General features: G+C 46.3%; 1 protein-coding gene across 1 annotated transcript in view; it reads right to left on the bottom strand.

Annotated features, from left to right (window-relative positions):
- The window catches only part of LOC306930100 (sodium/potassium/calcium exchanger 4-like), a 72,589-nt gene that overhangs the window by 14,366 nt on the left and 35,366 nt on the right, over positions 1-22,857 (bottom strand). Inside the window, exons 3-17 of the mRNA XM_079510843.1 lie at positions 21,989-22,065; positions 19,967-20,041; positions 19,419-19,503; positions 17,105-17,208; positions 16,259-16,333; positions 15,904-15,929; positions 15,430-15,483; positions 14,877-15,013; positions 12,280-12,437; positions 12,002-12,148; positions 11,232-11,613; positions 10,203-10,369; positions 6,466-6,580; positions 3,779-3,891; positions 3,198-3,263 (exon numbers count right to left, since the gene is read on the bottom strand). Of these exons, the coding sequence (XP_079366969.1) occupies positions 3,198-3,263; positions 3,779-3,891; positions 6,466-6,580; positions 10,203-10,369; positions 11,232-11,613; positions 12,002-12,148; positions 12,280-12,437; positions 14,877-15,013; positions 15,430-15,483; positions 15,904-15,929; positions 16,259-16,333; positions 17,105-17,208; positions 19,419-19,503; positions 19,967-20,041; positions 21,989-22,065 (1,781 nt within the window). The remainder of the gene's footprint in view (positions 1-3,197; positions 3,264-3,778; positions 3,892-6,465; positions 6,581-10,202; positions 10,370-11,231; positions 11,614-12,001; positions 12,149-12,279; positions 12,438-14,876; positions 15,014-15,429; positions 15,484-15,903; positions 15,930-16,258; positions 16,334-17,104; positions 17,209-19,418; positions 19,504-19,966; positions 20,042-21,988; positions 22,066-22,857) is intronic.

Here is a 22,857-nt window from a genome sequence, read left to right as displayed (position 1 = left end):
ATCATCACATTCAATGGAAGGCTTTTAAAAATACAAAATAAACATGGCATTGCCAAACATGGCTAATTTCACTGCATTTTCCATGTAGATTGAGGCTACAGTTTTTTTTTGGTCATTGTCTTGTTGTTCCATTATGAAAATGAATTATTATCTTTACCTGGCTCCATGTGGCTCATCATTCATGTTTTTCTAGCGTCTGTGTTGACTGTGTGTTAAACTATATGTCAAACTGTGTTGTGATGTTTATGCTGCCCCCAAGTGGTTTGTGGTGTGAATAACATTGATCGCACACATTTTTCGACCCAGTGGCTTTCTATCGTTTGTATTGAAGTCTGAATCATAGCCACGTTGACAACGTTTGTAATAAACCAACCCGTTTGTAAATCCGTCAAGATTTGAGCGAGTTATGACTGTTTATGTTTGAGCTGCCATTGAACATACTGTACTGTAGGCCCGAAGTAAGATGGCTGCCGGGTGAACGACGTCAGAAACTCCGCCTTGAGCCATCTAGTGTTTGTATATATCTATGCTCCAGATGAACGCGCAGCAACATGTGACACTCAGTAACCAATCAGAAACGTCACACAACGTAAACAACATGTGACATTTCATGGCAGCAGAATACAACGTGGCAGCATAATACAACTTGTAATCACTGCCTTTGGTTAGTGGTTCCTTATATTATATAATATTGACGTTTCTGGATTGCTAATTGTAAATAAATTACAGGCTGCAGATGTCGTTTCTCCGTCATTCTTATTCACGTTGTATTCAGGGGTTGTGCATGGTGGTGCGGCGCACCAGCGCCCCCTATGGACCGGCCGCCACTGGGTCACGTGGTGGGGTTGTGAGCCATTGGGAAGGGGTGATGTAGTGTTGCCAGGTCCACGTATTGTAAGCGAGTGGTAGTGTGTGTAAGTATAGGCTGTAGGCTGTAGGAAGTCAGGGTTTGCGGTGTTGTTTACATAGTGGCATGAATGTTGGCGGTGCAGCCAATGAAAAGAGGGGATTCACGGGATGCAGTGTTGCCAGGTCCGCGAATTGTAAGCGAGTTGTAAGTAGCGTGTTGAATGGCATTTTTTCTGGGCTTGTTTTCATAGACCTGGCAACATGTGAGTGTGTGCGTGCGGGGGTGTGGGTGCTTGGGGAGATATTGTTTGTTGTGAAGAGATACAATGCCGGCGTGGGTGTGGAAGGGAGGCAACGTTGGTGTCAGTGCAATGAGTGATGTTCCGCGGTTGGTGTTGAGGGGCGGCGTTCGGCGCGATATGAGGAGATAGCGGCCGAACGACGCGGAGGGTAAGTGTGTGACGTGACTGCCGTGTGAGTGTAGTGTGTTGCAGTGTGTCAGTGACGTGTCAGTGATGTATGCAGTGTGTGACTTTGGGTCCCTTTTCCTGGGTTGGGTACAACTTCTCACTTGTATATATAGATAGTATGTATAGTTTATATGTATAGTTTCATTACATAGATATTCCACGATTACGCCCTTAGCTTACGCATGTTTCATGAGAACTACTTTTTATGTATGTGATGTATTGCCATGTTTTGTTGCTTATTGTAAGTCGCTCTGGATCAAGAGCGTCTGCTAAATGCCTAAATTGTAATACCGTGAGGAAGACATACCGTGAGGAAGACAGTGAAGTAGTAACAGTGAGGAAGACATACCGTGAGGAAGACAGTGAAGTTGTGACAGTGAGGAAGACATACCGTGAGGAAGACAGTGAAGTAGTGACAGTGAGGAAGACACACCGTGAGGAAGACAGTGAAGTAGTGACAGTGAGGAAGACACACCGTGAGGAAGACATACCGTGAGGAAGACAGTGAAGTTGTGACAGTGAGGAAGACATACCATGAGGAAGACAGTGAAGTTGTGACAGTGAGGAAGACATACCGTGAGGAAGACAGTGAAGTAGTGACAGTGAGGAAGACATACCGTGATGAAGACAGTGAAGTAGTGACAGTGATGAAGCCACACCGTGAGGAAGACATACCGTGATAAAGACAGTGAAGTTGTGACAGTGAGGAAGACATACCGTGAGGAAGACAGTGAAGTAGTGACAGTGAGGAAGACATACCGTGAGGAAGACAGTGAAGTAGTGACAGTGAGGAAGACACACCGTGAGGAAGACATACCGTGAGGAAGACAGTGAAGTAGTGACAGTGAGGAAGACACCGTGAGGAAGACATACCGTGAGGAAGACAGTTCATTAGTGACAGTGAGGAAGACACACCGTGAGGAAGACATACCGTGAGGAAGACAGTGAAGTAGTGACAGTGAGGAAGACACACCGTGAGGAAGACATACTGTGAGGAAGACACACCATGAGGAAGACGTACCGTGAGGATGACAGTGAAGTAGTGATGGTGAGGAAGACACACCGTGAGGACAGTGACGTAGTGACAGTGAGGAAGACACACCGTGAGGACACAGTGAAGTAGTGACAGTGAGGAAGACACACGATGAGGACACAGTGAAGTAGTGACAGTGAGGAAGACACACGATGAGGACACAGTGAAGTAGTGACAGTGAGGAAGACGCACCGTGAGGAAGACACGGTGAGGACACAGTGAAGTAGTGATGGTGAGGAAGACATACCGTGAGGACACAGTGAAGTAGTGACAGTGAGGAAGACACACCGTGAGGACACAGTGAAGTAGTGGCCGTGAGGAAGACACACCGTGAGGAAGACACACCGTGAGGAAGACATACCGTGAGGAAGACACACCGTGAGGAAGACACACCGTGAGGACACAGTGAAGTAGTGATGGCAAGGAAGACACACCGTGAGGAAGATATACCGTGAGGAAGACAGTGAATTAGTGACAGTGAGGAAGACACACCATGAGGAAGACATACCGTGAGGAAGACAGTGAAGTAGTGACAGTGAGGAAGACACACCGTGAGGAAGACAGTGAAGTAGTGATGGTGAGGAACACACATGATGAGGACACAGTGAAGTAGTGACAGTGAGGAAGACACACTGTGAGGACACAGTTAAGTAGTGACAGTGAGGAAGACATACCGTGAGGCCACAGTGAAGTAGTGACAGTGAGGAAGACACACCGTGAGGACACAGTGAAGTAGTGGCCATGAGGAAGACACACCGTGAGGAAGACGTACCGTGAGGAAGACACACCGTGATGACACAGTGAATTAGTGACAGTGAGGAAGACACACCGTGAGGAAGACGTACCGTGAGGAAGACCGAGGCCAGCAGGAGGATGACAGAATACACCAGTCCTTTGTTGTTGATGGAGATCTGGAGATGAAAAATAATAACATTATGACCACATTCTGTCTCTCTGTCTGTCTGTCTGTTTCATATTGTCATATTGTCATGTTTCATATTGTCACATTGTCATGTTTCATATTGTCATATTGTCAATATGACAGGCAGACAGCCGTAGTAGGTTTCATATTGTCATATTTCATATAGTCATATTGTCAATATGACAGGCAGACAAGCTGTCTGCCTGTAGAACCTACCGTAGTACCAGGGTCCACCACCAGGGTGCGTAGTGCCTTAGAACCTACCGTAGTACCGGGGTCCACCACCAGGGTGCGTAGTGTATTAGAACCTACCATAGTACCAGGGTCCACCACCAGGGTGCGTAGTGTATTAGAACCTACCGTAGTACCAGGGTCCACCACCAGGGTGCGTAGTGTATTAGAACCTACCGTAGTACCAGGGTCCACCACCAGGGTGCGTAGTGCCTTAGAACCTACCGTAGTATCAGGGTCCACCACCAGGGTGCGTAGTGTATTAGAACCTACCGTAGTACCGGGGTCCACCACCAGGGTGCGTAGTGCCCAGGGGAATCCCAGACCCAGGAGGATGTCGAAGATGTTGCTGCCGATGGAGTTGGAAACGGCCATGTCGCCGAGGCCTGGAACACACACACACACACACACACACACACACACACACACACACACACACACACACACACACACACACACACACACACACACACACACACACACACACACACACACACACACACACACACACACACACACACACACACACAATAAAAGGTCCCGTGCTGTGTTGTTGTAAAGCGTGGTCATACTGTCAGTGATAATTTAATCACTGGCAAAACAATGAATGGACTTTAATGAAGTCAGTAAACTTTGCGTCTCTGATCTCCAGGCTGTCGTCAGCTGCTTTTACTGACATTTAAGACACATACAGTAGTGACGGCGTGAAGGGCTGTAAACCATGGCATGGTAAACCAAGCCCAAAAGAGGTAGTGTATTTTATTTAACCACAACGAACACAGAGAGCTTAAAGATGGAGTGCTGTGATTTTTTTCCACCCTAAAACATGATCATCAGGTCTTATTGTTATATAAGGAGGTATAATCTTTTCAAAAAAGTGTACAGTATTTGTTAAAATGTTGGTTTGGTAAATGGTAAATGGTGCATTTATATAGCGCCTTTATCCAAGGCCACCGCCGCCCCTGGTTTGCCTGGTGGGTGGTGATCCACCTGAACTGAAGCCGCACCCACAGCTGTAGTTGTATGATAACGTTTGGGGAGGGGCTGATAGTGTGATGTCACTATATTACTGTTTATTTCATTGGCCCGTTTGACTGTCAAGGGTTCAGCCTCCAGGAAGAAACCCTAAATACAAAGTACTTTCACCTCATAGACACATGAAAAACTGGAAAAATACAAAAGTTGTGGCACTCCATCTTCAAAGCTGCTGCCTCTGAGTCTTCAACATGACCTGTGTACCCATGGGCGTAGCTTGAACTTGACCCCACGGGGTGCGTCGTGTACCATTGTATTTCCCATCCATGTTGGAAGCCCCATCATTACTCTGGCCACGTAAACCAATCATGTGCCCTTTCGCCACAGAAAGGGCCTTTCTGTGTGGAGTTTGCATGTTCTCCCCATGTCCCCTAGGGTAGGTACCCTCACATGTTCTCCCCGTGTCCCCTAGGGTAGGTACCCTCACATGTTCTCCCCGTGTCCCCTAGGGTAGGTACCCTCACATGTTCTCCCCGTGTCCCCTAGGGTAGGTACCCTCACATGTTTTCCCCGTGTCCCCTAGGGTAGGTACCCTCACATGTTCTCCCCGTGTCCCCTAGGGTAGGTCCCCTCACAAAAAAACATGCAGTAATCCCGGTCTCTAAACTGCCTCCCCCTGGCCAGCCGGGGCGCCTGATGGAGGGGAAAGGAACTGGTTGGAATAACGTGTTCCTTCCACGCGCTACGCCCAACCAGGGAAACTCCCCCCTGTCAGGTGTAAAGGAGCAACTTGGACACTCAGGCATGAAGGAAGCATGAGTTCAAGTCCGTTGCTCTCCCCATGTCCCCCATATATGGGGACTAGGTTGGCGGAGGGTGTGTAGAGCCCAGGATCACATTAGATAATTGACACAGGGGTGAAAAATGGGTTACAAAATCATGGGATAAAAATTAAAAGAATAAACCAGTCATGTGTAGATTGAGCCTTAGCAGGACATCAGTAATCATGTTAGTGTGTCAGACACCGTGTGAAGTCCAAGGAATGCTTCATGAATCATGATGAACCGAGTGTTTGTCTACATAACACAGGTGGATAGACTCCTGCTCTGCACCAGAAACATATTGTGTACCATCTATCTAAGATCTATCAGATCTTCTCTGCTTGCTCTTCACGAAGGTGGTCGCTTTCTACTGGAGATGCAAGTAGTCAGGGCGCAGCGCACGCTTGTGACCAACAGCAAAACGTTTTGGTTTGATGTCTGTTCTGTTATGTCCATAATGTTATGTCCATATGTGTTTCAAACCTTTATGATCTGCTGAAAACCATTTGCCCCCCGGGGTCACTAATAAATAACCTTGAACCTTGAACTATCACAGAAAACTGCAGAACAGGAAGACCCTTGATTGTGTCCCTTAGAGTATATATGAATAGAGACGGCGCCCGAGTTCTCCTCCCATCCACTTGCATTAAGTTGCTCAAAAGCGCATGAGGCGATTTCACTCCTCCTTCCGGGCAGGAACAGAGTGCATTCTGGGATGGATTTGCCCAAAACACATGAACGCGCTGCCGTTTACTATCATTGCACGCGTTCACGTGCGTTCACGTATGAAACAGCGTTCACGTGTCATCGTGAACGTGCACAATGATAGTCAACGGACCAGCGTGTTCATGTGTTTGGGCCCACGCTGCAATACCAAATTCGACCACTATGTCCATTTCTCCTCAGGGTTTCCTCCGGGTGTCGTCTCTATTCATATATACTCTAAATTGTGTCCCTTATCTGTCGAATGATAGCATTTCCTGTTATATTCAGAGTTTCATTCTGTGAAGCCCAACTTGTGTAATTAGTGGTATGTGTGTCAGACACTTTCATAACTCCAGCATCCATAAGGACGCTGACTGGTGGCAGTTGACGTGGAATTCAACCATTATGTTTCTAGCTCGGAGTCTGCAGTGAAGGATAAGCAGTCTGGTGTATTGTTACCTTGTCTGGCTACGATGAGGCTGGCCATGCAGTCTGGAACGCTGGTGCCCGCTGCCAGGAAGGTGATGCCCATGATGTAGTCTGGGATGCCCAGCGTGAAACTAATGATGCTAACCTGGAAACAATAACATAATGATCACCCAGCATGAACTTCCCATTGCCGTCAGAACTACAGACTCACTCCCAATCTAAACTATGGAATGAACTTCCCATTGCAGTCAGAACTACAGACTCACTCCCAATCTAAACTATGGAATGAACTTCCCATTAAAATCAGAACTACAGACTCACTCCCAATCTAAACTATGGAATGAACTTCCCATTGCAGTCAGAACTACAGACTCACTCCCAATCTAAACTATGGAATGAACTTCCCATTGCAGTCCGAACTACAGACTCACTCCCAATCTTCCGCCGTAGTCTGAAAACCCACCTCTTCAGACTCCATCTTGCCCCGTGAACTTATAGGAGTATGCAAAGGCTCAAGTCTCGCCATCCCTACAACGAGGCAGCAACAGGAGATGCTACAGTCCATTCCTGAGGACTTGTCGTCTGGCCGGCAGCATCCTGGAAACAGTGGTGGGAGACGGCCGGGCCCTCCCGGATCCTGAAAGATACATCCGGGACCAGCAGGTGGTGTAAAAGGAGAAGACCTGCCTCGCTGAACTGCCTGCGCTGTGGCGTCGGACGCTTCAAGTCATCCATGAAGAAGTGTGGCCTGTCGGACAGCGCCGCATGCGAGTGTGGCAAGCCTGAACAGACTGTCGAGCGCATCATCACAGGCTGCCCCTCTACAGCCCCCCCTCAGGAGAACATAACGACATGCTGCCCCCCCTCCTCCCTCTACAGCCCCCCATCAGGAGAACATAACCACATGCTGCCCACCACCACCCCCCCCCCCCCCCCCCCCTCCCTCTACAGCCTCCCCTCAGAAGCTGGCCTTTTCGACTTAGTTCCAGAGTCGGGGGCGTGGCAACATGACACTGACTTAGGACCAGAGTCGGGGGCGTGGCTACATGACACTGACTTAGGACCAGAGTCGGGGGCGTGGCTACATGACACTGACTTAGGACCAGAGTCGGGGGCGTGGCTACATGACACTGACTTAGGACCAGAGTCGGGGGCGTGGCTACATGACACTGACTTAGTTCCAGAGTCGGGGGCGTGGCTACATGACACTGACTTAGTTCCAGAGTCGGGGGCGTGGCTACATGACACTGACTTAGGACCAGAGACGGGGGCGTGGCTACATGACACTGAGTTGGCCATCTGCCACCAAAATGTGGAACGCCCTACCAACAGTCATTAAGACATGCGAATCCCTTGACTCCTTCAAAACAGCTCTCCTGGAAGAAGGTTGAGCCCAGGGGAAACGGCCCGACTTCAGGGATGTTTCCCAAATGCTGTTGCATGCTGGGAGATCGTATGATCCTCTTTGGAGGATACAAATTGGTTCCAGCAAATGGATCTGGAGGATATCATCACTTACCCTCTGATGACGTGTATGTCTTAGACTTCAGTCCAAGCCTGAAGACATTATGTAAGCTGGCAGTTATTCAGTATGGTCTGGATGAGTCTGAACTCCCACAGGAGTGTGGTGGGAACTGGCAGCCATGACTAGTGTAACCCGGGATTCGAACTCGAGGCTCTGAGCCACTCTGCTACACTATAGCACCACCATCAGGCTGAGAGCCACTCTGCTACACTATAGCGCCACCATCAGGCTCTGAGCCACTCTGCTACACTATAGCGCCACCATCAGGCTGAGAGCCACTCTGCTACACTATAGCGCCACCATCAGGCTGTGAGCCACTCTGCTACACTATAGAGCCACCATCAGGCTGTGAGCCACTCTGCTACACTATAGTGCCACCATCAGGCTGTGAGCCACTCTGCTACACTATAGTGCCACCATCAGGCTGTGAGCCACTCTGCTACACTATAGTGCCACCATCAGGCTGTGAGCCACTCTGCTACACTATAGCACCCTTATTTATTTATTTTCTAGATTGGATATGAGACCTGCAGAATTGCTGGCTGTAACACCGGCGAGACTGTCTCTCAGAGACTGTCTTTCAGAGACTGTCTCTCAGAGACTGGCACGTTCAAATTTAGAGATGGACCAAATAAAAGATAGAGATACCATTTGATTCTAGACAATCATTGGCCGCTGCATTCTATGTCTATGGAGATACAGACACCCCAGAGCCGAAGGAGGAGTCTACCTTTCTGTGTCTGTGGAGATACAGACGCCCCAGAGCCGAAAGAGGAGTCTACCTTTCTGTGTCTGTGGAGATACAGACGCCCCAGAGCCGAAAGAGGAGTCTACCTTTCTGTGTCTGTGGAGATACAGACGGCCCAGAGCTGAAGGAGGAGTCTACCTTTCTGTGTCTGTGGAGATACAGACGACCCAGAGCCGAAGGAGGAGTCTACCTTTCTGTGTCTGTGGAGATATAGACGCCTGATGCGATGTGAGCCTGTCGATCTTGCTCATTTCACTAGTTTGGGTCTCCGGCATACGTCAAATTTCTGCTTTGGGTCACGGGTTAAAACAATTTAGGCATTTATCAGACGCCCTTAATCAAGTGCGACTTACATTAAGCAAGAACAAAAAGCATGGCAATACATGACATACAAAAAAAGTAGTTATCATGAATCATACGTAACAGTGGAATATCAATATAATGAAACTATGCATACTTTATTATTTAGTGCTATGTCTACATAAAATGCTATTATAGTGATATGTCTACATAGAACGCTATAAGTCTACATAAAATGATAACTTGAGCCTTTGCATTCGCCTGTAAGGTCGTCGAGGCTAGGGCAAGTGCTACGGGCTAAGATGGAGTCTGAAGAGGTGGGTTTTCAGACTACGTGGAAGATTGGGAGTGAGTCTGTAGTTCTGACTGCAATGGGAAGTTCATTCCATAGTTTAGATTGGGAGTGAGTCTGTAGTTCTGACTGCAATGTGAAGTTAATTCCATAGTTTAGATTGGGAGTGAGTCTGTAGTTCTGACTGCAATGGGAAGTTCATTCCATAGTTTAGATTGGGAGTGAGTCTGTAGTTCTGACTGCAATGTGAAGTTAATTCCATAGTTTAGATTGGGAGTGAGTCTGTAGTTCTGACTGCAATGGGAAGTTCATTCCATAGTTTTGGAGCCAGAAGGGAGAAGAGTTTGGGAACCACTGAGACCTACCATCCAGACCATGTGGTAGGAGACGTCTAGAGACCTACCATCCAGACCATGTGGTAGATAGAGACCTACCATCCAGACCATGTGGTAGGAGACGTCTAGAGACCTACCATCCAGACCATGTGGTAGGAGACGTCTAGAGACCTACCATCCAGACCATGTGGTAGGAGACGTCTAGAGACCTACCATCCAGACCATGTGGTAGGAGACGTCTAGAGACCTACCATCCAGACCATGTGGTAGCAGAAGATGTCTAGAGACCTACCATCCAGACCATGTGGTAGGAGAAGACGTCTAGAGACCTACCATCCAGACCATGTGGTAGGAGACGTCTAGAGACCTACCATCCAGACCATGTGGTAGGAGATGTCTAGAGACCTACCATCCAGACCATGTGGTAGGAGAAGATGTCTAGAGACCTACCATCCAGACCATGTGGTAGGAGAAGATGTCTAGAGACCTACCATCCAGACCATGTGGTAGGAGACGTCTAGAGACCTACCATCCAGACCATGTGGTAGGAGATGTCTAGAGACCTACCATCCAGACCATGTGGTAGGAGAAGATGGCGATCCAGAGCGTGGAGGCGATGAAGGTGACCATGAACCATCGATGCCAGCGAGGCAGGACGCAGTTTGGAACGGTGCAGTAGAGCAGCAGGAGGAGAGGCCAGGAGATCAGCCACTTGACCCGCGCACAGGCTCCGTCTGGGGGGGGGGGGGGCACGCACGCACGCATGCACGCACGCACACGCACACACACACATTGACACGACGAAAGGGACAGTTTCATCACATACCAGCGTGTAATTTACTGGGAACTGTTCTCGCGCTCTCAACAGAAACCCAGAAACATAATGACATTCAAAGTTAAAACTCTCTCCTTCTACAACCATTAAGGTATCCCACATTAAACCTGCTCTCCTAAAACACAGAACCATTTTGTATGACACACTAAAACGTCTGGTTGAATTAACCCATTTAGGCCTGACGTCGAAATTTTAAAAAGATGTTTTTTTAAAATGTATTTTTTTCTGAAAAACCTGTTTCTATATCAGTGGTGCTCAATATTTCATGTCAAGGACCCCAAACATGATCTGTAATTGGCCACCGACCCCCATCTGAAAATATGTTGTTCCAGGGACCCCCCCACTGCCCCAGGAGTAAAGATTTGAGTTAAAAACTGAAACTCTGAAAGAATATATATTCAAAGATTTGAGGCACATTTTCACGATCTTTCAAAAATATAAAGTTTTTTTTCTATGAAAACCCAGTTAAAACACTGTTCATGTTGTTGACTAAAGGGTGGTCAATACACTACCCGATGTTTTTCTGATCTGAAACCTGATAGCAATTACACACGTTTTATCCGCATCAGACTTCGATTGAGGCTTCACACCTGCCAAACGATGCGCACTCTCCGACAATACGCAGCGGGATTAGTTTTAATCGCAGTACAGCATTCTGGTGTGAATGAATGAATGAATGAATGAATGAATGAATGTGACCGAAGACTACGTCTAAATATCCTGAAATTAATGAACGCTGCAGACAACGACATGCTGCTCACCTGGCAGCCGTAGAGGACTGAATGAAGAGTCTTCATCGTCCTCCTCTTCCTCAGTGTGACACACCTCCGCATCCTCCTCCAACCTCTTCTTCTTCTCTGCAGGAGGACTTTCTCTGTCTCCTCCGGGCTTCTTCTTCTGTGTAGGAGGACTTTCTCTGTCTCCTCCAGGCTTCTTCTTCTGTGTAGGAGGACTGTCTCTATCTCCTCCAGGCTTCTTCTTCTGTGTAGGAGGACTGTCTCTATCTCCTCCAGGCTTCTTCTTCTGTGTAGGAGGACTGTCTCTATCTCCACAGGAAGCTTCGTCCAGAGGAGATGGTTTCTCCACCCCTCCTCCTCCTCCTCCTCCTCCGTTCTCCAGACTCCAGGAGCCTCCTGGCGCAGCCTGCAAGGTTAACCCATTTTGACCTGAGATCAGATTCTAAAAATGTCTTCTACATCTTGACAGTTTTCTGAAAAAAGCTATGTTTCTATGGCAGTCGTTCTTTGATTTTTCAAAAATAGCAGACCTACAAGTGGTGGTGCGCTATGAGCTTCTAGATCTGCTATTTTTCAATAGCTAAAGCATGACACAACACCAAGGGGTTCCTGCCCCAAAATGGGTTAAAGGTCACTTTGTTTAGTCTTTTGACTGAGACGTTCACTAATCACTAGTGTCAATGTCACCTGACGTTGACTGTGGACTGATGGTGGATGGGCCGCAGGTGTGGGCGTGTCATATATAAGCGCTAGTTGGATAATCACTCAACGTTTTGATCAGATGTGTACTTTACCGTTATGTTTCCGTTGCTGTTCTCCAGACTGCCCGAGCCCCTCCAGACCGCCGCAGCCTTCAGCCCGTTGCTGGCGGACTCCAGCCTGGACCTGGGGAGAGCTCCGGTCTCCAGGTGGTCCTGGGGGTCCCCGATCAACCTCAGTCTCTGAATGCCATGTAGAGAAACAATGATTAAAGAGGAGTGCATACGTTGCCTGTCTGTCTGTCTGTCTGTCTGTCTGTCTGTCTGTCTGCCTGTCTGTCTGTCTGTCTGTCTGTCTGTCTGTCTGTCTGTACCTCGCTGATGATGACGCGGGAAGCCATGGTCAGCCTGGTGCGAGGAGAGAAGTGTGGGGAGATCATGATGCGGAGCCCAGCCTCACTGAACGACAGCTTGGGAGGGTTCAGGATGAGAAGCTCATCTACCATCAGCACAGGAGACCCTTCCTGTTTACCTGGAGACAATTATAATGTTTAGAGACCCCTCCTCTTTATAGAGACAATTAGAATGTTTAGAGACCCTTCCTGTTTACCTGGAGACAATTATAATGTTTAGAGACCCCTCCTCTTTATAGAGACAATTATAATGTTTAGAGACCCCTCCTCTTTATAGAGACAATTATAATGTTTAGAGACCCTTCCTCTTTATAGAGACAGTTATAATGTTTAGAGACCCCTCCACTTTATAGAGACAGTTATGATGTTTAGAGACCCCTCATCTTTATAGAGACAGTTATGATGTTTAGAGACCCCTCCTCTTTATAGAGACAGTTATGATGTTTAGAGACCCCTCCTCTTTATAGAGACAATTATAATGTTTAGAGACCCCTCCTCTTTATAGAGACAATTATAATGTTTAGAGACCCCTCCTCTTTATAGAGACAGTTATAATGTTTAGAGACCCCTCCTCTTTATAGAGACAGTTATGATGTTTAGAGACCCCTCCTCTTTATAGAGACAGTTATGATGTTTAGAGACCCCTCCTCTTTATAGAGACAGTTATGATGTTTAGAGACCCCTCCTCTTTATAGAGACAGTTATGATGTTTAGAGACCCCTCCTCTTGATAGAGACAATTATAATGTTTAGAGACCCCTCCTCTTTATAGAGACAATTATAATGTTTAGAGACCCCTCCTCTTGATAGAGACAATTATAATGTTTAGAGACCCTTCCTCTTTACCTGGAGACAATTATAATGTTTAGAGACCCTTCCTCTTTATAGAGACAATTATAATGTTTAGAGACCCTTCCTCTTTATAGAGACAGTTATAATGTTTAGAGACCCCTCCTCTTTATAGAGACAATTATAATGTTTAGAGACCCCTCCTCTTTATAGAGACGATTATAATGTTTAGAGACCCCTCCTCTTTATAGAGACAATTATAATGTTTAGAGACCCCTCCTCTTTATAGAGACAGTTATGATGTTTAGAGACCCCTCCTCTTTATAGAGACAGTTATAATGTTTAGAGACCCCTCCTCCTGATAGAGACAATTATAATGTTTAGAGACCCCTCCTCTTTATAGAGACAGTTATGATGTTTAGAGACCCCTCCTCTTTATAGAGACAGTTATGATGTTTAGAGACCCCTCCTCTTTATAGAGACAGTTATGATGTTTAGAGACCCCTCCTCTTTATAGAGACAGTTATGATGTTTAGAGACCCCTCCTCTTTATAGAGACAGTTATGATGTTTAGAGACCCCTCCTCTTTATAGAGACAGTTATAATGTTTAGAGACCCCTCCTCCTGATAGAGACAATTATAATGTTTAGAGACCCCTCCTCTTTATAGAGACAGTTATGATGTTTAGAGACCCCTCCTCTTTATAGAGACAGTTATGATGTTTAGAGACCCCTCCTCTTTATAGAGACAGTTATAATGTTTAGAGACCCCTCCTCTTTATAGAGACAGTTATGATGTTTAGAGACCCCTCCTCTTTATAGAGACAGTTATGATGTTTAGAGACCCCTCCTCTTTATAGAGACAGTTATGATGTTTAGAGACCCCTCCTCTTTATAGAGACAGTTATAATGTTTAGAGACCCCTCCTCCTGATAGAGACAATTATAATGTTTAGAGACCCCTCCTCTTTATAGAGACAGTTATAATGTTTAGAGACCCCTCCTCTTTATAGAGACAGTTATAATGTTTAGAGACCCCTCCTCTTTATAGAGACAGTTATGATGTTTAGAGACCCCTCCTCTTTATAGAGACAGTTATGATGTTTAGAGACCCCTCCTCTTTATAGAGACAGTTATAATGTTTAGAGACCCCTCCTCCTGATAGAGACAATTATAATGTTTAGAGACCCCTCCTCTTTATAGAGACAGTTATAATGTTTAGAGACCCCTCCTCTTTATAGAGACAGTTATAATGTTTAGAGACCCCTCCTCTTTATAGAGACAGTTATAATGTTTAGAGACCCCTCCTCTTTATAGAGACAGTTATAATGCTTAGAGACCCCTCCTCTTTATAGAGACAGTTATAATGTTTAGAGACCCCTCCTCTTTACCTGGAGACAATTATAATGTTTAGAGACCCCTCCTTTTTATAGGGGAGGGGAAGTAGTGAATGGGCAAACCTGACTCTCCGCTCCTGAGTTGTGTATCAGGCGCCACACTATACAATTAAACTACTATACAGTATTCAATATAGAGTGCTATATCTACATAATATAATGAAACTATGAGTCTACACTATAGAGTGTTATGTCTACATAAAATGATATCTAAGTTACATAAGTTGAGCCTTTGCATTCGCCTGTAAGGTGGTCGAGGCCAGGGGAGGGGCTACGGGCTAGGGGAGGGGCTACGGGCTGAGATGGAGTCTGAAGAGGTGGGTTTTCAGACTACGGTGGAAGATTGGGGGGGGGAGTATAAAAACCCAAACGTACCGTTACTGAGCAGCATCATGGAGGTGTTGCTGGGCGGGTTTTTGTGGAGCCGGCGTGCCTCTGAGCCAGGGCAGCACGCCAGACGCCCTCCGCTGGCCAGCTGGCGGTTCACGTACGCCCGGATCTGGGAGTTGAACCTGCAACCCACACAACGCAGAGAACACTATGAAGTCTGTGGAGTGTTCCTTTAAAAAAATCACACCTGTGTGAAGTGAGGGTTGGCGCTCTTATCATCAGGGTTAGCTAGCCGAGCTGTGGATTCACGTTCGCCAGGATCTGGGAGTTGAACCCCATTCTGGAAAAATCACAGTTTGCGTCACTTTTGACATCAATATGTTTGTGTTCACACTGGACTAATGTGCAAAAACACTCACAACTAGTCATAGCAAACGGTAGAAGAACAATGTGAACTAGTGTCCCTCAAAGCTGGCACTTTGAGGGACACTAGATGTCACTTAATGAGGATGTAAACTCCATATATGGAGTGTTACTGTAACGGGATGTAAACTCCATATATGGAGTGTTACTGGAACATGTATAATATCATACTCACTTCATGATGAGGATGTAAACTCCATACATGATCATGAGGAGCAGCGACTCCCACCTGAAAAACATTACCGTACTTTTATTATGAAAAATATATATGTTAAAAACATTACCGTACTTTTATTATGTAGAAAACATTACCATACTTTTATTATGAAAGATATGTATGTTGAAAACATTACCGCACTTTTATTATGAAAGATATGTATGTTGAAAACATTACCGTACTTATATTATGAAAGATATGTATGTTGAAAACATTACCGTACTTTTATTATGAAAGATATGTATGTTGAAAACTTTTCAATTTGTCACGATTTTCTGCCGCTTACTTTCCTTTTGACAGCTAATTTGTATACAGTTTTAGTCAGTCCTTAATTTAGTCGATAAAATATCTTTTGACGGGCCGTGATGTCGTCTTAGTTGTATAAATAAAAATGTAATTAATCTTAAATGAAATCATTTAATTCAGACTCACCAAAAAACCTCGTCGTCATAGATGACCTGAAGACAGAGATTTAACATTATTTAATACAGATTGAATTAACACATTATTTAATACCTTTGTGTACAGTACAGTTTGTGTCTGTGTACAGTACAGACACATTTAAGATATTTCATTGTTAGAATAGAGTTAAATGAAGTACGGAAATGTATTTGTGCTAACATAGATAGCAGAGATAAAGCAACGTAACATAACAGTGATGTCACTGTGCTAATAGGATGATAACAGAGTTAACGGTGATCTAACTGTACTAACGTAGATGATAACAGAGTTAACGGTGATCTAACTGTACTAACGTAGATGATAACATAGTTAACGGTGATCTCACCGCGATGAGCGCCAGCACAGACAGGATGTAGTAGGAGGAGTCTCTGAACAACGACCACCAGGTTAGCTCCACCACCTGGAGAGGAGGGGAGAACACCGACTTAATATGCAGTTACTGGTCTGGTTACAGTCACTGGTCTGGTTACAGCTACTGGTCTGGTTACAGTCACTGGTCTGGTTACAGCTACTGGTCTGGTTACAGTCACTGGTCTGGTTACAGTCACTGGTCTGGTTACAGTTACTGGTCTGGTTACAGTCACTGGTCTGGTTACAGCTACTGGTCTGGTTGCAGTCACTGGTCTGGTTACAGTTACTGGTCTGGTTACAGTCACTGGTCTGGTTACAGCTACTGGTCTGGTTTCAGTCACTGGTCTGGTTACAGTCACTGGTCTGCATTCACTCTGCATGCCGAGCTAGATGCCCGAACCAGGCGAAGGAGCAGCGGTTCTAAGCTGTGTCTCAGTGCACAGATAATCTGAGATATCACATGAGCAGAGCTACACCGCCATACTAAATGCAATAGCTTTGCAATAAATGTTTATGGTCAATCCTGAGCTGAAGAGTCTTAATTGACTACAGCTGTAGTAAAGGTGGAGGTGGAGGTGGTGGAGGGCAAATAGAGTAATAAATAAAGTAATACTTACATTAATTAGTGCATTAAAAAAACACAGTAAATAGAGTAATAAAAAAAGTAATAAATACATTAATTAGTACATTAATAAATACAGTAAATAGAGTAATAAATCAAGTAATAGAGTAAATCGAGTACCTGTCCTGCACAGATTCCACTCAGGCCGATACAGTAAATAGAGTAATAAATAAAGTAATAAATAAAGTAATAGAGTACCTGTCCTGCACAGATTCCACACAGGCCGATGATGACGAGGATGTTGAAGACGGCGGATCCTACGATGGTTCCCACGCCCACGTCCCCTTTGGTTATGAAGACACCTGGGCGAGAGACATAGGGTTGATACAGGGGGGAGAGAGAGAGAGAGAGACCCCCATGCCCCCTTTAACACCTTGGATGTCCAAGCCGGAGTTCTCCGTCCAAGTTCAAGGTCATGGTCAAGTGCCCAACACGGAGATTGATAAACAGGACGGAGATTAATGAAAACAAAACCGTTCGCATCGCTCTAGAGCCTTGGAGCGCTTGTTGCCCGATCCGATGACGTGTCAAAAAGTGACACGTCATCGAAAATCTCCCCTGTCTGTTTAGCTGACGAAAACGAAAATCTTAAAACGATCAACTCCCGATCTAAATCATCCCGTCTAATTCTGAAAAAAGATCCTGTGTTAGACGGCGCTCAGCGGTCCAGTTGCTAGTCGCGATAGATTTATTATTACCTCCCGTTGTTGTCGATCGACTCTAGAGTGGTGTGGCTATTGTTAGCTGCTACACAGACATGCACACCAGCTTCCGGTGCGCCGGTAAAAGTGGTCCGTGCGCTACAAATGATGGGCACCCTGGATGAAATGGATTAAATAGTTCCGGGCTTCTAAGGTGTTTTAATTATGAATACACTAAGATACTCATGTACCTGTCTAAATAATTCCTTAATTCTTTCTCTGTCAGCTAGCTGTTAGCAGCGGCAGCGGCAGCGGCAGCCGAACGGATTGCGGAGCGGTCTTGATACTGGAAGGTCGCCAGTTCGAATCAGCGGTCCGACACGTTAAAATTACCACCGCTGAAGTGCCCTTGAACAAGGCATTGAACCACTACGATGAAATGTTCTATGAGCAGGGCCTGGCTGGAAACAAGTTCTTGAGTTTAGCCCAGATACCCTGGGTAAATATAGTAATCATTTCATTTCATTTCATTTCATTTCATAAATTAAGTTCTCAATGCCACCAGCGTTCACTTTAAGAGAAGAAGTTTGCCCGCCCCCGACTAAAATGTGTTTTGGCGGGCCTTGATGTCGTCATAATGGCTGATTTTACACTTGCTGAAAATAGCAGATCTACAAGCTCACAACGCTGGGCGGTGGCGGTTTGGGTCGCGCATCATCGTACCAAAACACGTTCTCACGGATGACAGTTGACTGGCCCTTAAATACCCGCTGCTATATTATTATATCACAACATAATGTTAGCCTATATCAAATATCATTGACCTAAATGGCGTTATATCAACAATGAAAAAAAGGTTAGGCTCATGTCTGGAAAACATCTGGAAAACGTTAAACATGCACGATTGACGCATTAGCCTACTTTACCTGGGTAACATCAACTTCTGATACATATACTTGACATGAAATGATAATCCTGTACCGTCACCGCGTAGCGTTTTGTTTCATTAGCGCGATCGTGATGAAATAGGCTGCAGCTGTTGTTCCGTGGCTGTGCACACATATGAACAGGTGAAGATCATAGGAGGAGGTGAAGAGAAAGAGTCAACTTTTCATGCTGATTTTCCAAACAGTTTCCCAGTTTCTAGGAATTACATTTTGGGCAGGCAAGATGGGTCGTCGTCGACCCCCGCCGCACAATCAGTAACACAAAAGGTTTTCAAAGAGATATACCTGCCAGACGAGTAGGATACAAAGGCTGCCTGAAAGGCATGCATTTGCATTCCAATGGGTGATTGAGGGTCGCAGTCGCACTCTACTACGCGCAACGGCCAGTCCACTGCCAATCCGCTGCCTGTGTTTGTCCTTTCTTTTTTTCTCGTCGTCGTCAAATGGATTTTGAAAATACGACGGGAAAACTTGTGATTCACTTCTCGCGTACCAGTGGCACATGTCCGGTGGTTGGGAACCTCTGCTCTACTGTACTGTACTGTAAACTGTACTGTACTGGCACACCCGAAATCACCATATATACAGTTAATATGTGCGTGTGTTTGTGTGTGTGTTAGGTTGCACACAGGTGGTGAAAAACAACCATGCTGTTTTCGTGCTCAGACGCACCCACCCACACACCCACACACATAGTCACTTAAGGAAGTGGTTGCACCACTTAAAGAAGGTAGTCGACGAACATTTTTCGTCCAAGTTTTAGTCGATGAAATCAACACTGGTTTGAACTGGACCAATGCCAATCAATCAATCAATCAATCAATCAATCAATCAAACATTCATTCAATGAAAGGGTAAAAATAGATGTGAGGTCACATGATGATTCTTTTAAACTAAGCTCCTGATTGGCTGAGCCGTACTGACCAATCAGAGAGGTGAAGAGCTCGGGGGCGGAGCTTCCTGCAGCCATGAAGGTTGCCCCGGCAACGTCCTCGCTGAGTGACAGGTTCTGGAATAGATTAGCATATCATTAGCATATCATTATAATATCATTATAACAACGTCCTCGCTGAGTGACAGGTTCTGGAATAAATTGGCATATCATTATAACAATGTCCTCGCTGAGTGACAGGTTCTGGAATACATTAGCATATCATTATAAAAGAGAATACAGTGCCCCCTAGTGCCATGCAGTTGTAATATTAATAGACCACAGTGACCCCTAGTGGCCACAGTGTGTTATAATATAAATAGAGCACAGTGCCCCCTAGTGCCATGCTGTGTTATATTATTAATAGACCACAGTGAACCCTAGTGGTCACAGTGTGTTATAATATTAATAGACCACAGTGACCCCTAGTGGCCACAGTGTGTTATAATATTAATAGACCACAGTGACCCCTAGTGGCCACAGTGTGTTATAATATTAATAGACCACAGTGACCCCTAGTGGCCACAGTGTGTAATCTCACCTCTGAAATCTTCTCCAAGGAAGGAACGAAGTAGACGTCACACACGATGGCCAGAGCGTAGAACATGTAGACAGCCTGTAGAGGGCAGTAGAGAGTTAATATCAGAGAAGAGTCTGGGACGTGTGGAGTGTTGTCCAGGGTGTTTTGGAGAAGGGAGAAGAGTCTGGGACGTGTGGAGTGTTGTCCAGGGTGTTTTGGATAAGGGAGTAGAGTTTGGGACATGTGGAGCGTTGTCCAGGGTGTTTTGGAGAAGGGAGAAGAGTCTGGGACGTGTGGAGCGTTGTCCAGGGTGTTTTGGAGAAGGGAGAAGAGTCTGGGACGCGTGGAGTGTTGTCCAGGGTGTTTTAGAAAAGGGAGAAGAGTTTGGGACGTGTGGAGCGGTGTCCAGGGTGTTTTAGGGAAGGGAGAAGAGTCTGGGATGCGTGGAGCGTTGTCCAGGGTGTTATAGAGAAGGGAGAAGAGTCTAGTACGTGTGGAGCGTTGTCCAGGGTGTTTTAGAGAAGGGAGAAGAGTCTAGGACGCGTGGAGCGTTGTCCAGGGTGTTTTAGAGAAGGCAGAGAAGACTGGGACGCGTGGAGCGTTGTCCAGGGTGTTTTGGAGAAGGGAGAAGAGTCTAGTACGTGTGGAGCATTGTCCAGGGTGTTTTAGAGAAGGGAGAAGAGTCTAGGACGCGTGGAGCGTTGTCCAGGGTGTTTTAGAGAAGGCAGAAGAGTCTGGGACGCGTGGAGCGTTGTCCAGGGTGTTTTAGAGAAGGGAGAAGAGTCTGGGACGCGTGGAGCGTTGTCCAGGGTGTTTTAGAGAAGGGATCTGAGTCTGGGATGCGTGGAGCGTTGTCCAGGGTGTTTTAGAGAAGGGAGAAGAGTCTGGGATGCGTGGAGCGTTGTCCAGGGTGTTTTAGAGAAGGGATCTGAGTCTGGGACGCGTGGAGCGTTGTCCAGGGTGTTTTAGAGAAGGGATCTGAGTCTGGGACGCGTGGAGCGTTGTCCAGGGTGTTTTAGAGAAGGGAGAAGAGTCTGGGATGCGTGGAGCGTTGTCCAGGGTGTTTTAGAGAAGGGAGAAGAGTCTGGGACGTGTGGAGCGTTGTCCAGGGTGTTTTAGAGAAGGGAGAAGAGTCTGGGACGTGTGGAGCATTGTCCAGGGTGTTTTAGAGAAGGGAGAAGAGTCTGGGACGTGTGGAGCGTTGTCCAGGGTGTTTTAGAGAAGGGAGAAGAGTCTGGGACGCGTGGAGCGTTGTCCAGGGTGTTTTAGAAAAGGGAGAAGAGTTTGGGACGTGTGGACCGTTGTCCAGGGTGTTTTAGAGAAGGGAGAAGAGTCTGGGACGCGTGGAGCGGTGTCCAGGGTGTTTTAGAGAAGGGATCTGAGTCTGGGATGCGTGGAGCGTTGTCCAGGGTGTTTTAGAGAAGGGAGAAGAGTCTGGGACGTGTGGAGCGTTGTCCAGGGTGTTTTAGAGAAGGCAGAAGAGTCTGGGACGCGTGGAGCGTTGTCCAGGGTGTTTTAGAGAAGGGAGAAGAGTCTGGGATGCGTGGAGCGTTGTCCAGGGTGTTTTAGAGAAGGGATCTGAGTCTGGGACGCGTGGAGCGTTGTCCAGGGTGTTTTAGAGAAGGGAGAAGAGTCTGGGATGCGTGGAGCGTTGTCCAGGGTGTTTTAGAGAAGGGATCTGAGTCTGGGACGCGTGGAGCGTTGTCCAGGGTGTTTTAGAGAAGGGAGAAGAGTTTGGGACGTGTGGAGCGTTGTCCAGGGTGTTTTAGAGAAGGGATCTGAGTCTGGGACGCGTGGAGCGTTGTCCAGGGTGTTTTAGAGAAGAGAGAAGAGTCTGAGATGCGTGGAGCATTGTCCAGGGTGTTTTAGAGAAGGGAGAAGAGTCTGGGACGTGTGGAGCGTTGTCCGGGGTGTTTTAGAGAAGGGAGAAGAGTCTGGGACGTGTGGAGCGTTGTCCAGGGTGTTTTAGAGAAGGGAGAAGAGTCTGGGACGTGTAGAGCGTTGTCCAGGGTGTTTTAGAGAAGGGAAAGTATTTATACTCACACAGAGTACATGTAGAAGTACAGCTCCATTCTCTCTCTGCTCCTTGGTGAAGATGTCTGCAGGAAACTCGTGGATGGCTGTGAATACACAGAGTACACAGAGTATGTGTATTAGTACAACAGTATCAGACTGAGTTTGTACCGATCAGTACAACAGTATCAGACTGTGGTTGTACTGGTCAGTACAACAGTATCAGACTGAGGTTGTACCGGTCAGTACAACAGTATCAGACTGTGGTTGTACCGGTCAGTACAACAGTATCAGACTGTGGTTGTACCGGTCAGTACAACAGTATCAGACTAAGTTTGTACCGGTCAGTACAACAGTATCAGACTGTGGTTGTACCGGTCAGTACAACAGTATCAGACTGTGGTTGTACTGGTCAGTACAACAGTATCAGACTGATGTTGTACTGGTCAGTACAACAGTATCAGACTGTGGTTGTACCGGTCAGTACAACAGTATCAGACTGTGGTTGTATTGGTCAGTACAACAGTATCAGACTGAGGTTGTACTGGTCAGTACAACAGTATCAGACTGTGGTTGTATTGGTCAGTACAACAGTATCAGACTGAGGTTGTACTGGTCAGTACAACAGTATCAGACTGAGGTTGTACCGGTCAGTACAACAGTATCAGACTGTGGTTGTACCGGTCAGTACAACAGTATCAGACTGTGGTTGTACCGGTCAGTACAACAGTATCAGACTGTGGTTGGACCGGTCAGTAGAACAGTATCAAACTGTGGTTGTACCGGTCAGTACAACAGTATCAGACTGTGGTTGTACCGGTCAGTACAAAAGTATCAGACTGTGATTGTACCGGTCAGTACAACAGTATCAGACTGTGGTTGTACCGGTCAGTACAACA

The sequence above is a fragment of the Electrona antarctica genome, assembly GCF_951216825.1.
Source record: "Electrona antarctica genome assembly, chromosome: 9".
In the NCBI taxonomy this organism is placed as follows: Eukaryota; Metazoa; Chordata; class Actinopteri; order Myctophiformes; family Myctophidae; genus Electrona; species Electrona antarctica.
The sequence above is the reverse complement of the archived record's forward strand: the minus strand, read 5'-3'. Positions and strand labels throughout refer to the sequence as shown.